This window comes from Tiliqua scincoides, chromosome 6 (genome assembly GCF_035046505.1).
Source record: "Tiliqua scincoides isolate rTilSci1 chromosome 6, rTilSci1.hap2, whole genome shotgun sequence".
Taxonomy (NCBI): domain Eukaryota; kingdom Metazoa; phylum Chordata; class Lepidosauria; order Squamata; family Scincidae; genus Tiliqua; species Tiliqua scincoides.
Window position 1 is genome coordinate 23,821,787 of NC_089826.1, and position 18,670 is coordinate 23,840,456.

At 42.3% G+C, this 18,670-nt stretch overlaps 1 protein-coding gene across 1 annotated transcript; it reads right to left on the minus strand.

The window, feature by feature from the left end:
- Positions 1 to 1,174: 1,174 nt before the first annotated feature.
- ETNPPL (ethanolamine-phosphate phospho-lyase) lies at positions 1,175 to 17,592 on the minus strand. Its single transcript, XM_066632003.1, has 13 exons — positions 17,441 to 17,592; positions 14,204 to 14,322; positions 13,889 to 14,048; positions 13,048 to 13,122; positions 11,904 to 11,997; positions 9,215 to 9,331; positions 7,072 to 7,154; positions 5,779 to 6,004; positions 5,115 to 5,269; positions 4,545 to 4,634; positions 3,811 to 3,941; positions 2,888 to 2,955; positions 1,175 to 2,015 (listed from the first exon to the last, which is right to left on the minus strand). The coding sequence occupies exons 1-13, from the start codon at positions 17,494 to 17,496 to the stop codon at positions 1,881 to 1,883; spliced, it is 1,509 nt and encodes a 502-aa protein (XP_066488100.1). The 5' UTR covers positions 17,497 to 17,592; the 3' UTR covers positions 1,175 to 1,880.
- Between the last annotated feature and the right edge of the window lie 1,078 nt (positions 17,593 to 18,670).

An 18,670-nucleotide genomic window follows, 5' to 3' on the forward strand; every position in this document is an offset into this window, starting at 1 on the left:
TGCTGTAAGGCACATTTGTGAGCCCTTACCGCAGGTCCAGCGCCGGAGCTAGCCCAGTATAAACCTGTGCTGGGCCAGCCCTGGTTCTGGGCCCGCATTCCACTGCCAAGCAACTTGCCCAGACCGCCTGGCAGTGGAGAGGTGAGTTTGGATGTGGGAAGAGGCAGGGAGGAAATGTTCCAAGGCAGGGAGAGAGGGGGGAAGGCAGTGGAGTGGAGCAGGATGGCAGGACCAGTGGAACGGATCTAAAGTCCCATGTGGGACCGCACAGTCTGACATGGGACTTGCTGATTGTGCGGCAGCTCCAGAGCTGCCGTAGAATTGAGTAGCCCATTGCGAGGCTCATATGCTTACCCGAGGGAAGGGGATAAAAGTCCCCTTCCTCCAAGGAGCCACTATGGGCTGCCCAGTTGTGCTCAGGATGCTGCAGTTGCTATTTTGGCGCTGTGGCAGCCCCACACTCCAGACAGCTCAGAATTGCTCAAAGCTCAAAGCCTTCATTTTGCTCTCAGAGCCCTGGTGGTGCATTTTTTAAAATAGACAATACTTTTGAAAGAATGAAATTCAATCTTTAGATTTTGACTTGATATGAGTCAAAATCCACAGGATACACATATTCATGTTAAATGTATGTGCTGCATAGTGATGTTCCAGTGAACAACCGACTGCATATATAGTGGCCCTGCCAAATCCACCAGACTAGCTTCCGTCTTCCTTGAACCGGCTAACAGGTGCTTTGCGTGCTTTCTGTTGCACTTTTGGCAGCCTGCTGCCTTCTTCCTGCTTTCCCCGGCCCTGCAAGGCATTCTGGGGTGCTACAGGGCTGCCACAAGGCATAAGGTGCAACCTGATTGCCATTAGCTGTTTTCCAAGAACTATACTGTACATGCCTGTACTTTGGTGCATTTTATAACCCATCATATAGTAAGCATCTAAATATCAAATTGTAAGTCAAATTGATGTATATGTGTATACAGGAGTGTTAATTATATGTTAGTGGGGGCAATTTCTTTCTTCCTCTCTTCCTTGTAGCAGTTCACATGAAGATGTATGCTTGGAGCTGCAAACCCCCATTTTTCAACCCACAAATGGCCTTCTGAAGGTTTTCAGTCACTCAATCCATCTGCATTAGTTTTGAATTTGATAGTTCTGAAGACTAGGCATTATTAAAACGTTTAATTTGTACAATATTTTATTCCAGCATTAGCATTAATGTTTCACAGTGTAATAAATCAGCCATTAAAACATGGGAAGTAATTAATATCTCAATATAGAATATTGAAATTTCAAGCAGAGGAAGACAAAACAGTCAAAATACATGTTAAGCCATCTCAAACAAGGGGAGTAAATACTATTTTTATATTATGTCTTCAAAGCTAATGCTCCAATTTTAGATCACAGGTGAACTGACATATTTTAATCAGGTGTTAATGATATCTATATACCCAGATCTGTCTAATCTAACAGTGAATGTTTCTCTTTATACATACAGATTCTATTAAATTCTGGGCTTAATCTTACCACTGCTTTCTGGGCATAGGATTTCAATTCTAGCAAACCAATCCAGCTGTAGTCACACTTATGGCTAGTCGTGCCAGCATATACAGAGGAATGTGCAACCCATTAAAAACAATGCAGAGCAGATAGCTGGAATTCATACATATCTGGCAGATGCCCTTACTTTCTGATTCAGCAAGCAACATACATGCCTACAACACAGGTTTCTGAGGTGCAAGAGCATTGTTAAAGTGTGGAAACGTGGCTCAGGTCCTGGATAATCAGTTAGGAAGAAGACCTATATAACTATTGCACACTTCTGTTTATCCTTAAACACATCCAATCATACAGTGTTATCACTATTTACAGAAAACATTTACATTTCATGTCCTGATCCTTTTGCAAGGTACTGTGCGATTCTCTGCACAAAATCCATTTTCTTTTCTGCAGGCACTTCCATTGATATGGCTGATGCTTTCACTGATACATTCCAACTGCGAGCTCCCCTCATTATGCATCTAAAACAAATATAGTTACATTGAATGAACAAGCAAATACTAACATCAGTAGATATTTCATGAATGGGGGAATGGCCAGAACCACCTCTGAGTTGGCTTACAACCTTGCAGTCATTCATGATCATTATCAGTATACATGGTGTTTTGTAGAAGCAAAGCTCAGATCCCTACCCTGAGTCAGAGTTTACAATCCAAGTTTAGAAAGGAGATGAGCAGGGTATGAGACAACAGAGCAAGGAGAAGCAAGGGAAACAAATGAGCAGAGATGGACAGAATGCAAGAAGAAGGGGTGAATGGGACCATAAGGCATAGTTACTTGTATTTAGCCTGCAATACACTACTAAGCATGTTTATTCAAAATAAATCTCCCTAAACTCAAAGGGACTTTTGCTCCTTAATCCTTAAACCAGGAGGTATCTGAGAGAGACTTCCTGGCATAAGGTGCAGCAAAGAATGGATGGCATTGCTTAAATTAGTGGGCTTTAACTCATTCAAAACATTTTAGAGTGGTGGAATTCTTTAATAGTCAAGGCTGCTTCCTGTATTTCTTCACTTCAGATGGTGCCATGAAAACCCAGTCTCTTATAAGACAGCTTCTGGGCCATCTCTTTCTTTATAAAATAATGAATGTATAGTAAATGATGAATGTATGTAAACCCAACCCAGGTTTCCACTGCAAAAACCACAATGTTCAAGTAAGGGATACAAACAAGAACTCATTAAGTAACAGGGAAAAGATCAGAAGGGTGCATCTATTTAGGTCACTGAGGAAGTCATTGTAGTGTAAGTTGGTGAGAATGCATTGCATTATGATGTTTAAAGCAATGTGACTCAATTTTTCTACATTTTATTCAAACAAACCCCAAACTTACCTTTCTTTTAAGCTGTACACTTGTAGAAAGATCATTTCTAGATCTGATTCCAACTGCTTTTTCCAAATCTATGGCAAGAAAAAGAAAAACAAGGTTTTCTTCTCTAGGCATAAGCTCTTGCTGTGTCAAGAATAACAGTGTTGGAGGCTGTCTAGTCCAACCAATTGTGAATTCATCTAATGGGTGGATCATTCTAGCCCATATTTTACTAGCTTACTGATAAAGAGTTTGTGGGGATGTTGAAAGAGTTTGTGGGGATGTTGAATGCTTTACTGAAATTAAGACAAATGACATCCACAGCATTCCCACCATCCACTAAACTTGGTCAAACAAAACAAGCAAGAGAACACTAACAAGCTTAAGAGATCAGATTTGTCTGGCAAGATTTATTTTTGACACATCCATGGTGGCTTCTAGTAATCAGTGCATTGATCTCCCTGATAAAGTATCATGTAATTTTAAATACTACCTTATTTTCCTTGTGAGGCTAGATTAATTTAACCAGTATTCCCTTTCAAGCACACTTTTTTTTTGTGGAGTAGAGGATAACCCACCAGTAATGAACCATAATTACATGCAGGGTTCATCTGGGAGCTGAAGGAGTAAGAACAAAATAACTGCCTTGGTGGATCAGATCAAACAGTATGTAATCCAACATTCTGTCTCCAACACTGACCTAGTCAGACACTTCTGGAAGACTCACAAGCTGTCATCCCATTACTAGCTATTCACCCTCCCCTGTACTCTCCTGACATCCTCAACAGCTGGTGAAATAGTGCCTACATCTTTAAATGCACCTTGCCACCAAGGAAAGCTACAACTACTGAATGTTGCTCATTCTTCCATCATTTGCTACGGAGAAGAAGTAGAAGCCTGTTTACTGGGTAAGTATGGTTTGCAACCCAGCAGGAATGCTTACTTACCACTAAGGAGCTCATCAATTTGATCAACTACAAACTTTGCATCTTCCATAGTGAAGCACATGGGTGGCTTAAATTTCAAGATGTTTCTAAAAGGCCCATCTGCACTAAGTAGAATCCTCCGTTCTTTCAGCCTGGTTAAGGAAACAGATGGAAAGTCAAGTTTACTTTTGAATCAAGCCATATGATGTAGAATCATGAGAAGTTACACTGTAGCCTACTGCTTAAAAAATGGATGTTGCAATGCATTTATTCACATTTCTTTTTGTATGAGCGTACTTTTGAGCATCTCAGTTTTCAATTTTGGCAAGTTTGTAGAAAGTAAGTTAATTTTTTTCACTGTCTGACTAAATTTTATTGAACTGATTAGTTATATCAATGATCCAAACAAGCAAGAATCTTACAAACACAAGAATGTAAAACATAGAGAATGTACAATAATGCAAATAGGCTGTAACATAGTAAGTAAGCCCAAAAGGCCAAATATTCAGCATTCTGTGTCCAACAGTGGCCAGCCAGATGCCATGCGCCTGAGAAGCTCACAAGCAGAAGGCAATATATTTTCTCTGCTGTGTTGCTTCCACATTTCAATATGGTTGCCTACATAGTCTGGAAATAGAAGAAATTACAGTCTGTCAACAACTCCTAGGTAAAGGCAAGCCACAGAAACATCTCAAATGCCTCAGTTGTCTAGCTGATGAAGGGGATATCTGACTTAAGCAAGTAAGGATATTTACTTGTAAATAACATGCTGGGCTTCAGCAGTGGCAGGTGTTCTCTTTTGTTGATCCTTCACTAGATCCACTCCCACAAACAAGCCAACACCTCTAAAATACAAAGAAAGAGTAAGGAAAATGCAGATGAGATCAGCAGTCCAAAAACCAAACCATAACTGTTGTACAAATGGCACAAACATACATATTCCAAAAGTTCTGTGACATAAGTAAAATGCAAAAGAAGGCTGCAATCCTAACCTCACTTTCCTGGGAGTAAGTCGCATTAGACTTCTGAGTAGACCTGCTTAGGATTGTGCCCATTGTTACACTTCACACAGCATCTGTTAACACTCTGTTCTGAGGAAAAGTGTGTTCAACTGAGCTTGCTTATTAAGATAGTTTTGTTAAACTTTACCACAACATAAATTTTCTTTGCCTTTCCTGCCTCATTCCTCAAACACTACCTTTACCCCACAATGTAATACTTTGCCAGTGTAGTTGTCAGTGTAATAGCCCAATCAGATAAGAGGCTGGACATGGTCTTAAAATGTATTATCTGAAAACATTTTTACAGTATTCTAAAGAACCTACCTGACATCTCCCACCAGTGGGTGTTTCTCCTTTAGCTCTTTCAACAGCTCTGTGAGGTAGTTTCCAACACATATAGCATTACCTTGAAGATCTTCTTTTTCTATTACATCCAGCACAGCTAGACCAATTGCACAAGACACTGGGTTACCACCGAACTGAAAAAAAGAGTGGATGGGAAAATAGAAATGTTTCAGTGATCTCTTCACCATGACACTTTTATTAATGTTGTGACTTCTTTTTTGACAAGGTAATCATAGGCTTTGTTCAGATGATCTTCCATACTATATCATCAGGGCCTATGTGTGAGGCCCTATTAAAACATTATACCGCTGTGTGGATGTCTAGGAACACTGGAGGTGGGACAGGTGTACTGTGTGGGCAAAGAGGGGAAGGCATGTTTTTCCTCTTCACCATGGTTGTAGATCAGAATGTTATTCTCTGATGTGACCCATAAATGCTCGTTAGCGAACGTGTGAACTGACTCCATTGAACAGCACTGTGTTTGAGTTGACAGTTTGATATGAATGCTCTTTCTACAGTGATCTGTAATTGTTCACTAATGTATGGAAGTCAACAAGTAACTGACATGCATGTGCAAACTAGCCCTTCATCTAACAAATGCAGATGCATGAGATAACATTACAATATTAAAAGAGATACTCACCGTATTGAAGTACTCCAAGCCAGAGGCACCAAAGGCTTCAGCAATTTCTCTTGTTGTAACTACACAAGACATTGGATGGCCATTGCCAATTGGCTTTCCCATGGTGACAATATCAGGCACAAAATCTTCGCCCTGTAGCTGGAATCCCCAGAAGTGTTTCCCAACTCGACCAAAACCAACCTGGACTTCATCAGCAATGAAAACGCCCCCTGCATTGTGGACAGATCTAAAAATAAAACAAAACAGTACAGTCTGTGTACTATATTCGTGTTATATGAGCCCAGAGGACTGTGTTATGTTTCACACGATTACAACACAACAAAACAGAATGTAATGATTTCAGGCACAGCCCTACAAAAGCTTTTTACAACTGATAATTAAGAAAAATATGCATCAGACCATATGATCTTTATAGTATGACCTAGAAGAGAGATTCATTTGGCCTGAGTTTTTTCTAAGAGCACACAGAACGATGCATGAACTCAAGACATCAAGATGTCATCCAACACATAAAGAACACACAACCTCCACTACACTTTCAACAATTAAAGAGCAAAACTACAATTATATTACTTTTAAATTTTTTATTATGTTTTATTGTTCATTGCATTGATTTTAAGCTATTTCTGCCCAACGTTGCCTATATGTAACAGGGATCAAATGGGTACACCTGTGGGCTGGGTGCTTTTAGGCATCTTCTACTCCAGAATACACATAGAAGATCCCAAACTTCTGCCATGTAAAATGCTGTCTATGGAAAATGAATATATCTGGGAGACAAGTTCTAGTCTGACTTCTCTCCAACCTACCAAGTTTCCACAAGCAAGATCTTTTCTCAGAGGGGCAGCATTCAAGCATGTGGTAATCCCACAAGCATTCTGAAGTAGAATACTGTTAAAAAGAATTGTACTGCATGATTTTTCTAAATGTGACAGAAGCTCAGAGTCACTGTGCAACAAGAAGCCATGGTGTCCATTGCATATTTGGACCTCTTCAGATGACCCAGTTTCATATGTACACTTCTGTGGTATTGGATTGAATGACTTGCCAAAATCCATTGCTGAGGCAGGCTATTCTTTTGTTACTAGATGATATCAGTTTTTGTTTTTAAATAGCCTCAGTTTTTAGACACTCAATATTTACAGGAACAAAGATCAAAGCTGCAAACAGCTATCCTCAAATAAGTAGAATGGACCTGAGTTTTATACTTGCCCCCTATCTTATTAACTCACTCTGCAGTCTATTCTGTTAAATAACCCACTGTAATTAACCCATTCCAAGCACAGTACATACTCTGCCACTTTCTGGAAGTAACCTGTAGGTGGAATTACTTGGCCTCCACAACTCTGCATGGACTCGGCAATAAAGGCAGCAATCTAAGTAAGAGAAGATGATATGAGAATGATGTTTCTCTGCCTACTCTTTTGCAAATGAGCCAACAGTTATAGCCATGAACCCTACAAAAATGAGTGAGATAAATGAACAAATGGCATGGGTTGCTTTGATATACCTTCAAAGATGACCAGAAAAACCCCAGAAATGCTGTCAAGGGTGTCCAATTTTGCAAAGCCAGGCTACTGCCCACCTTTATTCTTGCCAGTGTCAGCATAAAGCCTGCTACTAACCTATAATCAGAAGGTCTTGGATAAAGCCTCTGAAATTCACACGACTTTAAATATTACTTTAGTCATAGTACACTTGCAGAACACAAATGAGACAGCTGCTTCCAGTTTGTCTGATGGATGATAAGGTTCATTGTCCTTATGTGTTATTTATTATTCCTGAAGGTTCATATATCCAGACTTTAATTGGCAATGTACTTAACAGCCCTTATCACTGTCACCCTATGTGGCATTCTGTGGTGACTGATTTCATCCTCCTTCTGTGTTAAAAAGTGTGAGGAAAGGTAAGGCCTGCTTCAAAGATATTCAAAACAATACATTGGACACCCTTGCATCAGAAAATGACTATGCAGAGAATATATCAAGATGAGGCTCTTGACAAAAGAAACAGCCTACAGCTGAAGTAATTCCCGTGGCTAGGATTGAAAACAAAAAATATATTATTTCGAGTCAGGAAGAGAATCAGCAGATCAGATAGACTTGAACGTAAAGCTTACATTTTCTTTTCCTCAGCATTATGCCTTTGTTCTCCCCCAAGTCTGCCTGGAGAGTCAGCCCAAATCTGCTATTTAACTGACTGCCTCCCACACTGTTTGTGCAACCCTCCCTGAGCGTCAGAAGGGTCTGTGTGAGCTGGGCAGTGCAGTCTTCCTGGAAAGAAGGTCGAACGGTAACGTGTAAAGAAGCGCACACTATATTCGAAGAGATACACTACAGCCAAACAGTAGGAGTTGCCCATATTCTGTGAAACTTTAGCAACAGGTCCTGCCAGATGGTCTACGGCACCAAAACCTATGAAGAAGATATGCAAGAGGGGGGGAGAAACAGAAAAAAGGGGAAAAAATAGAAAACTATCAGTCAGTTGTTTTTAAAAATCTCAGTAAGGAACTAAAGACAGGTGGGGACTCCTTTGGATTTCAAAGTGGGGATGAGAATATTATAAATATAATAATATTGCTGGCACTTCTGAACTCACGAGGATCTTTGGGAATTGCACAAACACAAACAATGAGTGTGTGGGGATACGTACATATGTGTCTTTATTTATGTTATGCTATGCTTCAAATTTATATTATGTTTCAAATCTTCAATCTTAATATTTTATCTAATTGCAATATCAAAGAACAAATATTATGTGCAAAGATCTTTAACTTCTTTGGCATCTCAGAGTGATTTATCATTATCCCCATTTTAGAGATGGGGAATTAAAGCTCGGTGACCGTGACTTACACAAGGCTGCTCACCATACCCAGAGGTAAAGTGGGATTTAGGTGTGTCTCTGGAGTCAAACATCTCCACCAAACCAGTCTAGAAAAATACTACAAGAAATTCTGAGACGCTGTTGGACCGTCCATTTTTTTTTATAGCATTTGCTACTGTTGGGAGACTTGAGATGCTGTTAAAATAAAGACATACAGTATGTGTACTTTAGCATATTTTTGCAGTGGAAACAGAGGTTCTACATAGGCCTGTGTCTGTCACTGCTGTTGTGGATGTCATTCGGACTCTGAAGGACAGCAAATCAAAATCATTTTTATAATTCATTCCTATAACTCACTTCCCACTAAGTAGGAAATCAAATTTTGAATGTATTATTTCATGATTTTCTTAACATATTATTTGCAGGAGATCTTATAAGATTTTTGAATAAAGACGGGGAGGGGGAGAAAGCACTTTAAAATCCAAGAATCTGCTGAAAATGAAGGAAACTTCAATTATATAAAGCAGTTACATTCACCTTATCAGCAGAGCCATTTTTCAGGACAAAATCTGAATAGGACTTCCAGCTGATCTACTATTTTGAATATACATACCTTGCGCCCATTCTTCTGAGCCTCTTCAATAATCTTTTTCACATCATCAGCATAAGCACTTGCTGGGTCAGGATGGTCCTCCCTGTACTTTCCTCGGTAGATATCTGGAGAAGGAGCCTAAAAAGTTACAAGGGAGCATTTAAAATCTTTGAAGTGTTCATTTTTACACATGCTGTGTCTAGCTATCCTTCTCTACCAGAAACAAAGTTGTATTTACAAGCCAGTATTTCATATGGTGAATGCTCACGGTCAGACTCATTTAAGGCATGCTGGCTTTCTTTTCAGATCTTCCCAACACAAGTTCACAGGTAACTGTGCATCACAAGAAAACTGAATTTCTTATATCTGTAGTTTATACTTCTTAATAGGCAACAAAAATATCCCTGTGGTTTTCTGGGGAAAACCGGCACAAAAAATACAAAGTGAGAAAGAACTAGGCATAATAACGTAGACAGGTTTGTACTAAGGGCCCAACTACACTTTCTTTTTGCCACAATGGCCAGTGAGATGCCTCTGGAAAGCTCACAACAAGGGCATAATGCAGAAGTTCTTTAACTGGAGCATCAGAACACCCCAGCCAGAGAAGCTCTGCCTGTACCACTTTAAGGGGCAGGGAGGGGGAATTCAGTGACACAATCATCCCTGCCAGGACTTTCAGGGACATTTTTACAATAGGCTCATGCTGGCCTCTGGGGGGGAGCTGAGAGCCCTAAGGATGCCCCTGCAGGGCTTCGCAAGCCTTGTAAAATCTAAAAATAAAGATCACAACCCACTTCTGGTTTCGTGATAAAAAACCCCTGCAGGGGTGTCTGCAGGGCTCCCCGCACCACCTAGAGGCCAGGGCAAGCTCAGGTAAGTGTAAAAATGCCCTTGAAAGTCCTGGCAGCAGTGTGATCATCCGAATGTAAGTAAGTGTAAAGTCATGCACATTAGGGCAAAAAAAAATCAAAACTTCACATATAGGGTAATGGGTTCTGAGCTTTTTGTGACAGATCAGGAGAGGGATCTTGGGGTGGTGGTGGACAGCTCGATGAAAGTGTCGAACTAATGTGTGGCGGCAGTGAAGAAGGCCAGTTCTATGCTTGGGATCATTAGAAAAGTTATTGAGAACAAAACGGCTAATATTATAATGCCGTTGTACAAATCAATGGTAAGGCTACACCTGGAGTATTGCGTCCAGTTCTGGTCACCACATCTCAAAAAAGATATAGTGGAAATGGAAAAGGTGCAAAAGAGATTGACTAAAATGATTACTGGGCTGGGGCACCTTCCTTATGAGGAAAGGCTACAGCATTTGGGCCTCTTCAGCCTAGAAAAGAGGTGCCTGGGGGGATGGGACATGATTGAGACATACAAAATTATGCAGGGGATGGATAGAGAGATGCTCTTTACCCTCTCACACAACACCAGAACCAGGGGACATCCACTAAAATTGAGTGTTGGGAGAGTTAGGACAGACAAAAGAAAATATTTGTTTACTCAGCGTGTAGTTGGTCTGTGGAACTCCTTGCCACAGGATGTGGTGATGGCATCTGGCCTGGACGCCTTTAAAAGGGGAATTGGACAAGTTTCTGGAGGAAAAATCCATTACGGGTTACAAGCCATAATGGTTTTGTGCAACCTCCTGATTTTAGAAATGGGCTATGTCAGAATGCCAGATGCAAGAGAGGGCACCAGGATGCAGGTCTCTTGTTGTTAGTGTGCTCCCTGGGGCATTTGGTGGGCCACTGTGAGATACAGGAAGCTGGACTAGATGGGCCTATGGCCTGATCCAGCGGGGCGGTTCTTATGTTCTTATGAATCGCGTCACTGTATTCCCCTCCCCACCACAAAAATTTACAATGGCTCCCGAACTCCCAGAGAGTTTGGGAACCGCTCACACAATGGTTAGAAAAATTCCCTCTGATCTCACGCCGCAGCTAGAAATGCTTCCTAATATGGGCCTCACTTTTTTACTGTTGTAGAGACAAGGTACTGACAGATCTCTATGACTGCGTTAAGCGCCACATCTTTTGTAATATTCCATCAGTCCCTGCAAACATAAACCACAGTTTTTCCAAGCACCAGATGGGAAAGATCCAGACCCCCTGCTTGCATGTAGGTAGAAGGGAAAGGAGTGCATTATTTACATATGATCCCTCTGAATATATTTTGGAAGCAAAATGCATTTCATAAGAAGCAACCTTGTTCCAGATCCACACCATGCATCTTGAGGGGTTTGTGTGTGTGGCATAATGCAAGTAGCTTTGTGCAATTAAAAGGACAAGAAATCTGACCAAGAGATTACTGGGATGCACACTATCATACAAGGGAATAAATTTTTACCTAGGAAATAATGTACTTTAACAGCTTTCAAATACACACTTTTCACTGCAGAATGTCAGAACTGTTTTCCATAGCAGTGGTAACCCTGGAAGTGTTCCAGACTACTCAGGAGACAGTGATTGGGATTATTTCAGGTCAACTTGGAACAGGCCCAGTTCCACTGCTGTCACTCAGACCAGAAGGGTATTGTATAAATGGCTTTCAAACATCTATATTTGTGCCATAACCTGGGTCACCTTGATGTGAACTGAACATGGATGCATGGAGAAGCACACTAAGGGCATTTATCCAGCAAACATGGTAAATAAAAATCCAACAAATCCAACATAAGAACATTAACCATACTGGTTATAAATATACTCACCACGTGTACAAACTCCTTTTTTCCTTCTTTCCCCAGCTGATTAAATTTATATGGACTAATGTCAATCAAGGAAGTAACATGGCCATGATAAGCACTGAAATGGGAGACAAATACAAAGAAGCTCCAGGTATGAACCTTACACTGAACATGTTCTTACTGAAAAATAACTGGTCAGTTTGAAGAAAATGAAATTTGAACAGAAGTGAAGCATCAGTCAAATCGGCTCAAGCCTAATTTTGTGTGTGTTACCATTCCTTCAACAGAACATCAACATGTGATTTTCATTATTAAACTATAGGAAGCTGGCTTCTACTGAGTCAGACCATTGGGCCATTAGTCCAGTATAGTCTACACCCGTGTTTTTCAATGTTTGTCCTCCACTGTGCCACTTCATATGGTCCACCTATTGGAAGTACCACCAGAATTACCTGATAATGACATGATCACCAGTTACATCTGGGTTGGGAGAGCAGATGTGACATGACAAACACAGGAAGAGGCTCAGGGTGGACAGAAGGGCTTTGTTGAGCATGGAAAAGCATGCTTTGGAGCACTGCCCACCAAGCAGAGCCTCTCACTGGTGTTGGTTTTGTTGCTGGTCTCAGTACTGGGCAGCAGGTTCCAGGGGTCCTGCGTGTACCATCAGACACCACTTCAAGTACCACTGGTGGTATCTGTACCACAGATTGAGAAACACTGGTCTACACTGAAGCCTCTACACAATGGCAGAGGCTCTCTCCATAGTCTCAGCTTATACCTGGTGATGCCAGGGTCTGGGAACCTTTGATTTTTAAAGCATGGGATCTACCACTGAAGTGCATCCCTCCCTATATATGTATATGTACCATAATCAGTAGAATGTGGACTGCTGTGTTTTTCCTCATAAAAAATAAATGTAGCTCTCCATATTTTGTATAAATGGTTAAATTCCAAATGGAAGTTTCAGTGTGCTAAAAAATATAGGGAGAAATCAATGGCCTCCGTTGAAATAAACTGGAAACCTATTCCAATTCAGGAAGCTCCATGTGTACATCACAGCACCAGAATATGGGATTAGGGCACATGACTGTAGAAATAACAGCAATTATTGTAGCAAGTAGTAGTTGATCTCATCTATATACTGTACTCTACCCTATACACTTACTGGTCAAGAGTAATCACATCTTGGTGACCGCTATACTGCCGAGCCAAACGCAAAGCAAGGTCATTTGCTTCAGACCTACAAAAGAATATGTGATTATAACAGGAGTGCTACATAAGGAACTAACTCTTTGAAACCATCTACATATATAAACTGAATAACATAAAATCCACTTGGGCCAAAATAGCGAATTATAAGTAATAGCTCAGCTTTCATTTTTATTCCTAACCTTGTTGACTGCCAAGGAAAAGCAGTAGTATCCCAACAATGGAAATAATCACTGCTTGCAAGAGCTTTCCTTTCTAGTTTTCGGAGAGAAAAAGCTCAGCTGTGCACAGGGTTTTCTACTGTGCACATGAAGTATTCCCTCTAACAGAACTGAATGGAAGTTTTCCTGCCTGTTCAGAGTTCCATGCTCACATTGATGCCAGTGAGCAATAAATGCTGGCCAGATCCAGAAAGTCTCAGGAAAAGCAGAAAACTGCATATATACCGCTACATCTAAAGGCGCAGTTCTCTATTGCTTCCATATTGAGATATATACAGAGAAAGTTGGAATTATGCATGCAGATGCAATATTTTTCCAATAGTACATGTTTCATTATATGTATTCAGTACAGTGGATTCATGTTTAGAAACTCACTTGCCCACTTATTTCATTTTCTGGATCAGGACAATTCCTTATGTCATTTATTTATTTAATTGAAGAGCTTTCTTTAAACCCAAATTTCAATGTGTCAAAATCCCCAGTACCATTTCAAATGCAGAAAATAATGCAATTCAAACAGAAGCTGATTGCTGCATACAAAGTGACTGACAAATAATGAAAGCCCTTTAGACGTACCCAGAGTTCACAAAGTAACAAACAGAGAGCTCCTCTGGCAGGGTAGCAGTGAGGCGCTTAGCGTACTGGACCAGATTGTCATGTAGGAATCGAGAGTTAGTGTTGAGCAACTCCATCTGTTTCATTGCAGCCTTGATCACATCTGGGTGGCTGTGTCCCACTAAAGAAGACCAAGCATGGGAAAATCATTAATCAAAGGATCCAAAATGAGGAACAAAAACACACCCAAATCTAGCTCCGAGGCACCTGAAATGGATTGTAAAATAAACAAGAGCTTTCAGATAAATCAATTGTGTTTTAAGGAACAGTACTTACCATGAGCTACATTGTTAATGCAATCCAAGTATTTTTCTCCATTTTCATCAAACATATACTGCCCACGAGCCTGTACGATCTTAATGGGGTCCTTAGCAAAGAAGACTTTGCATGATGGTCTGAAATATATGAAAACACATTGTTTTAGATCAGCCATTGGGTATAAAGACGGAAGTGCAGAGCATTTCATAGTTCATCAGAAAGTATTTCTAAAACATTTCAGTAGTGAACCTTCACAAGGGCTTGAGCCCCTCAAGTCTAACTTGGAAGCATCATTTGTAAACTAAAAAAAGACCAGGTTTCACTTTTCAACTGTTTCCACTTTTCATCATGGCTTCAGTCCCTAACCTGTCAAATGAGCGGGGGACACCTGTCTTCTGCAAGAAGTCATTTAGTATATAGGTCATCACATGGTGAGATGTTGGGCTGGCTCTAATGTAATTAAACCATAGTTCGGCATGATGCCAATGAGCCTTCCAGGTGCCACATGGTCATATGCTCCCTTGTCCCATGTGACAATTCCTTCTCTCTAAGCAAACCATAGTTTATTTTGTCTGACCAGCAGCCATAGTTTCCTATTTCATCAGGACAAACTATGGCTTGCATTTGTCCTGAAAAACAGAGAGTTTGGTAACCAGAGTCAGAAAACCAGAGTTTGACCCAAGCCTCTAAACCTTGTTTACAGTTGGAATCTACTCACCCACTCAGTTGACCTGAATTCCCCAGTCAGCCACCACAAATTCCCTCATTCACCAATGTGGGAGGACCCACAGGCTGCTGCCGCTACACATCACCATTAAGCTTGGGGAGCCCGGTGCAAGATTTTACTCAGGAGTGCTCCTCTCATGAGTGCTGGCACTCATCCTTTGAAAGCTTTTCAAATAACCAGTGACACCAACAAGAAGGTCCTGCCTCTAGTGAATGCCTGCTGAATCTCAGAATCTCAAGAGGCACTTGAATTTGGGCCTCAGGTGACATGTATATGGAAGTAAACGTGAAAAAGAGGTCAGAAATAGCTTTGCAGTAATATAGCATCAAATGTGCTACACCACAAGGATCCAATCCAGTATCTCCATTACATGCATCTTTGAGAGTATATATCTTTATTGTGGTGGTGGCTAGGATGGTGATGGTAGAAAACTCCTTCATTCCATCCATGTGAATCAACCAGTGCACATGGGAGACAAAAAGGAAACTGCATGGAAGACTTAATTATACCCCAAGTTCCTATGACTGAACTTTTCAAAAGGAAGCAAATGCCAATGCTTTAACAAAAGTCCCAAGTTTTGCCTTCTTGTGTTTTCAACACGTTCCTGGCACAATCTGTTTGCTACATGTATACCAGTGGAGCCAAAATAGCTTATCTGTAATAAGGCTGAAATAGAACAGACCTCACCAGAGTTGGTACGGAACTTTTTATCCTGTTTGAAGGACAGAACTGTAAGCTTAATTTATGTAACGCTCAGTGCTTGGTTGTTATGCAAGGATTGTGAGTACAGGATATGGACAGTTATACAATCTTAGGTGCCAAGAGTCACACTGTAATGAAGCACTTGCTTGCCTAATGCCATTCTTTGCACAAGCACTTCTGTGCATTTTCGAGACTTGTCAACGTTTCCGTGGGAAAGTCAAACACTGATCCATCTCCTCAGGCTGTTAATCTGACTATTTATACAGGGTCAGGTAAGGGCATAGAAGTCCTATGCACAAAAACAGGGAAAGGTTTAGGGCAGCCAGATGGAACTTTTAACTGGGAAAGGGGAAGTGGCAAGTGCTTCTGAAAATATGTGCCTGCGCACTATAGGATATGATGTGATATGTGAATAAACACATGGGTATGCACAGTGTCTACAAAACTTTAAAAGAGAACATACATATATTAGAAAGTTTCATTTTTCTTAAAATTAAAATAAGTCCTTTTAGCAACTATTAATTAATAATAAAGTGTAAAAATTGGGACATTTAAATTTTAATAAAGGGGAATGATCCATTTAAAGTTAAGCACTTTTAAGACTGCCATCTATGTAATCCTAGTCAGCGTAAGGCAACCCTGCTGGACTTGCAAATAAACACACTGCACATTCTGTTGATTTTGATGGAAGGCATTTTACAAGTGCTTCACTCTCACATTTGGAATTAACAGGATCACAAACTGCCTAAGCTTGGATCATGTTCCACTTTAAATATGAAAATAAACTTCATTTGCTATAAACAATAACTGGGATAGTCCAGAGGTTCTCAAACTTTTAGCATTGGGACCCACTTTTTACAATGAGAATCTGTCAGGACCCACCAGAAGTGATGTCATGACCGGAAGTGACATCATCAAGCAGGAAAAATTTTAACAATCCTAGGCTGCAGTCCTACCCACACTTACCCAGGAGTAAGTCCCATTTACTCTCCTTGTTAAAAGCATATATGTAGTAGCCTCTTAAAAGTACAGATCTGTAACATTTCCCCAAACGGAGCCACATACCATGGTAGCATCAAGTCTGATATATTAAAATAAAATATTGAAATGAATGGGGACCCACCTGAAATTGGCTCATGACCCACCTAGTGGGTCCCAACCCACAGTTTGAGAAATATTGGGATAGTCCAATGGAATATTGAGCCTTTTCAGACCATGTGACCACTCTAAACGTCTAAAATGTACAAACCTAATGCCTCAAACCTACAAACACAAAAAATTGTGATTTAAAAAGTTAAAAAAAAAACAACAACAACCTGGGCCACAAATGCACAGGAGGGACAAAGGTCTTGCTCCCAGGTCTTCATAGGGAGCCACTCAACCCTTGTGCCGGTCCCCTTGCGCAGTCTCCATCTTTTATTTTGGAAATCTGTGTGTGTGTGTGTGTGTGTGTGTGTGTGTGTGTGTGTGACTGGTTCCCAGTTTGCTGGATCTACTTGGATCTACCTGGATCACCACTAGGGAACCCCGCAGCAAGGGCATGCTGCGGGAGGCTCCAGAACGCGCTCCAGAAAGCGCCGGCTCCCCCTGGTTCCTGGGCACCGGCTCCTTACACCGGGAGTCGTGATTCCCCTGCAGGCTCGGCCGAGAGCCGCCCTGCGCACGCACAGGAGAGCTGTGCCCGGCGCTGCCCTCCAGCAGGAGAGGTGCTGGCAAGGGGAGCAGGAGCAGTGTGGGGTGGCCGCGAGGCAGGCGCCTGGGCACCGGAGAGGTGGCAGGACAGCCCTTGGCTCTGCCACCCGGGCGCCTCTCCTGCCCGCACTCACCCGATGTGCTTCTTCCGCAGCTCCAGAGTCTCTGCCTTGCTGAGCATCTCCGCCATGCCGGCTGCCTGGCGCTCTGCGCTGGGCAAGGCGAGGAGCGCCTGCCTTTATCGCGCGCCCGGCTCTTGCCGGCGGCCAGGCTCCTCCTTCGCCTCTCTGATCCGCCCGGCAGCCGCCCCTCCGAGGACTCCTGCCCACTCCGCCCTTTGCCGCTGGGTGGCCTGGGCCCAGGCTCCTTCCCGTCTGGTGCCCCGCTCGGGGGAAGCCAAAGACGCGCCCCGCTCCCGATCCCGATCGGTCCGCAGGCTGCAGCCCGAAGCACCCTGCAGGTGAACGCCATTAAGATCAGGAAGACAGCCTTTCCCCAGCCCTCAGGGCACTTGGGCCCCCTGGCTGCTCCCCAAGAGTGTTTTTCCTGCAATGCCCCCTGGGTGTGACGAAGGGCCCAGCCCTATCCAACTGCCCAGTGCCGGAGCAGCCACAGGGGAAAGGGAACAAATGTTCCCTTACCTGGAGGAGGCCTCCGTGACTGCCCCCACCAAGGGATGCAGCACATACCCCATTGGCACAGCTGCAGCAGCCCTGAAAAGTTGGCTCGGATTGGGCCCCGAATCCAGAATCGTAACTTCCGTACCCACAATTACGGCCACAGACAGGCTGCACAGATATGAAGGTTGCAGTATTGGAGCACACAAAGTTTCAAAGGGAGGCCCAACTGGAACTCAGTAGCTGACCTGACGCTAACAGACTTGGGAGTGGGTGTGGTGGGCTTACTGCAGAAAGAATGTGGCCATCTATGGGTGCTTTGGCATTACATGCCCTAGTTGGCACCCTATTCATCTTGTTTTGCCAATTAGCCCATCCACCACACCCATTTTGATGGGATCATGATCTTTCCCTTTAGACAGGCTCTTGTTGTTTGTGCTCTCTGTATGGCCAAGTGGCACACCTATCTCTTACAGGGCTGGGCTTTCTGGGATCCTTTCATAAGCAACATCCCAAACCACAATTCTCTCCGGGTATAATGAGATCTGCCAAGCGTATTGCATGCACCTGCTAAAGTGGGCTGTGGCCAACTGCTAGCCTCCCACAGCCCAGAGGGGAATGTCTCCCCTGGCATGGCAGTCATGGCATGGCAGAAGGACAAGAAGAAGGTGAGCTGGCTTCAGCCACACTGTGGCCCAGCCAGGAGGTGGGCACAGCCTTGGAAGCCAAAGCAGAGCCCTGGCACTT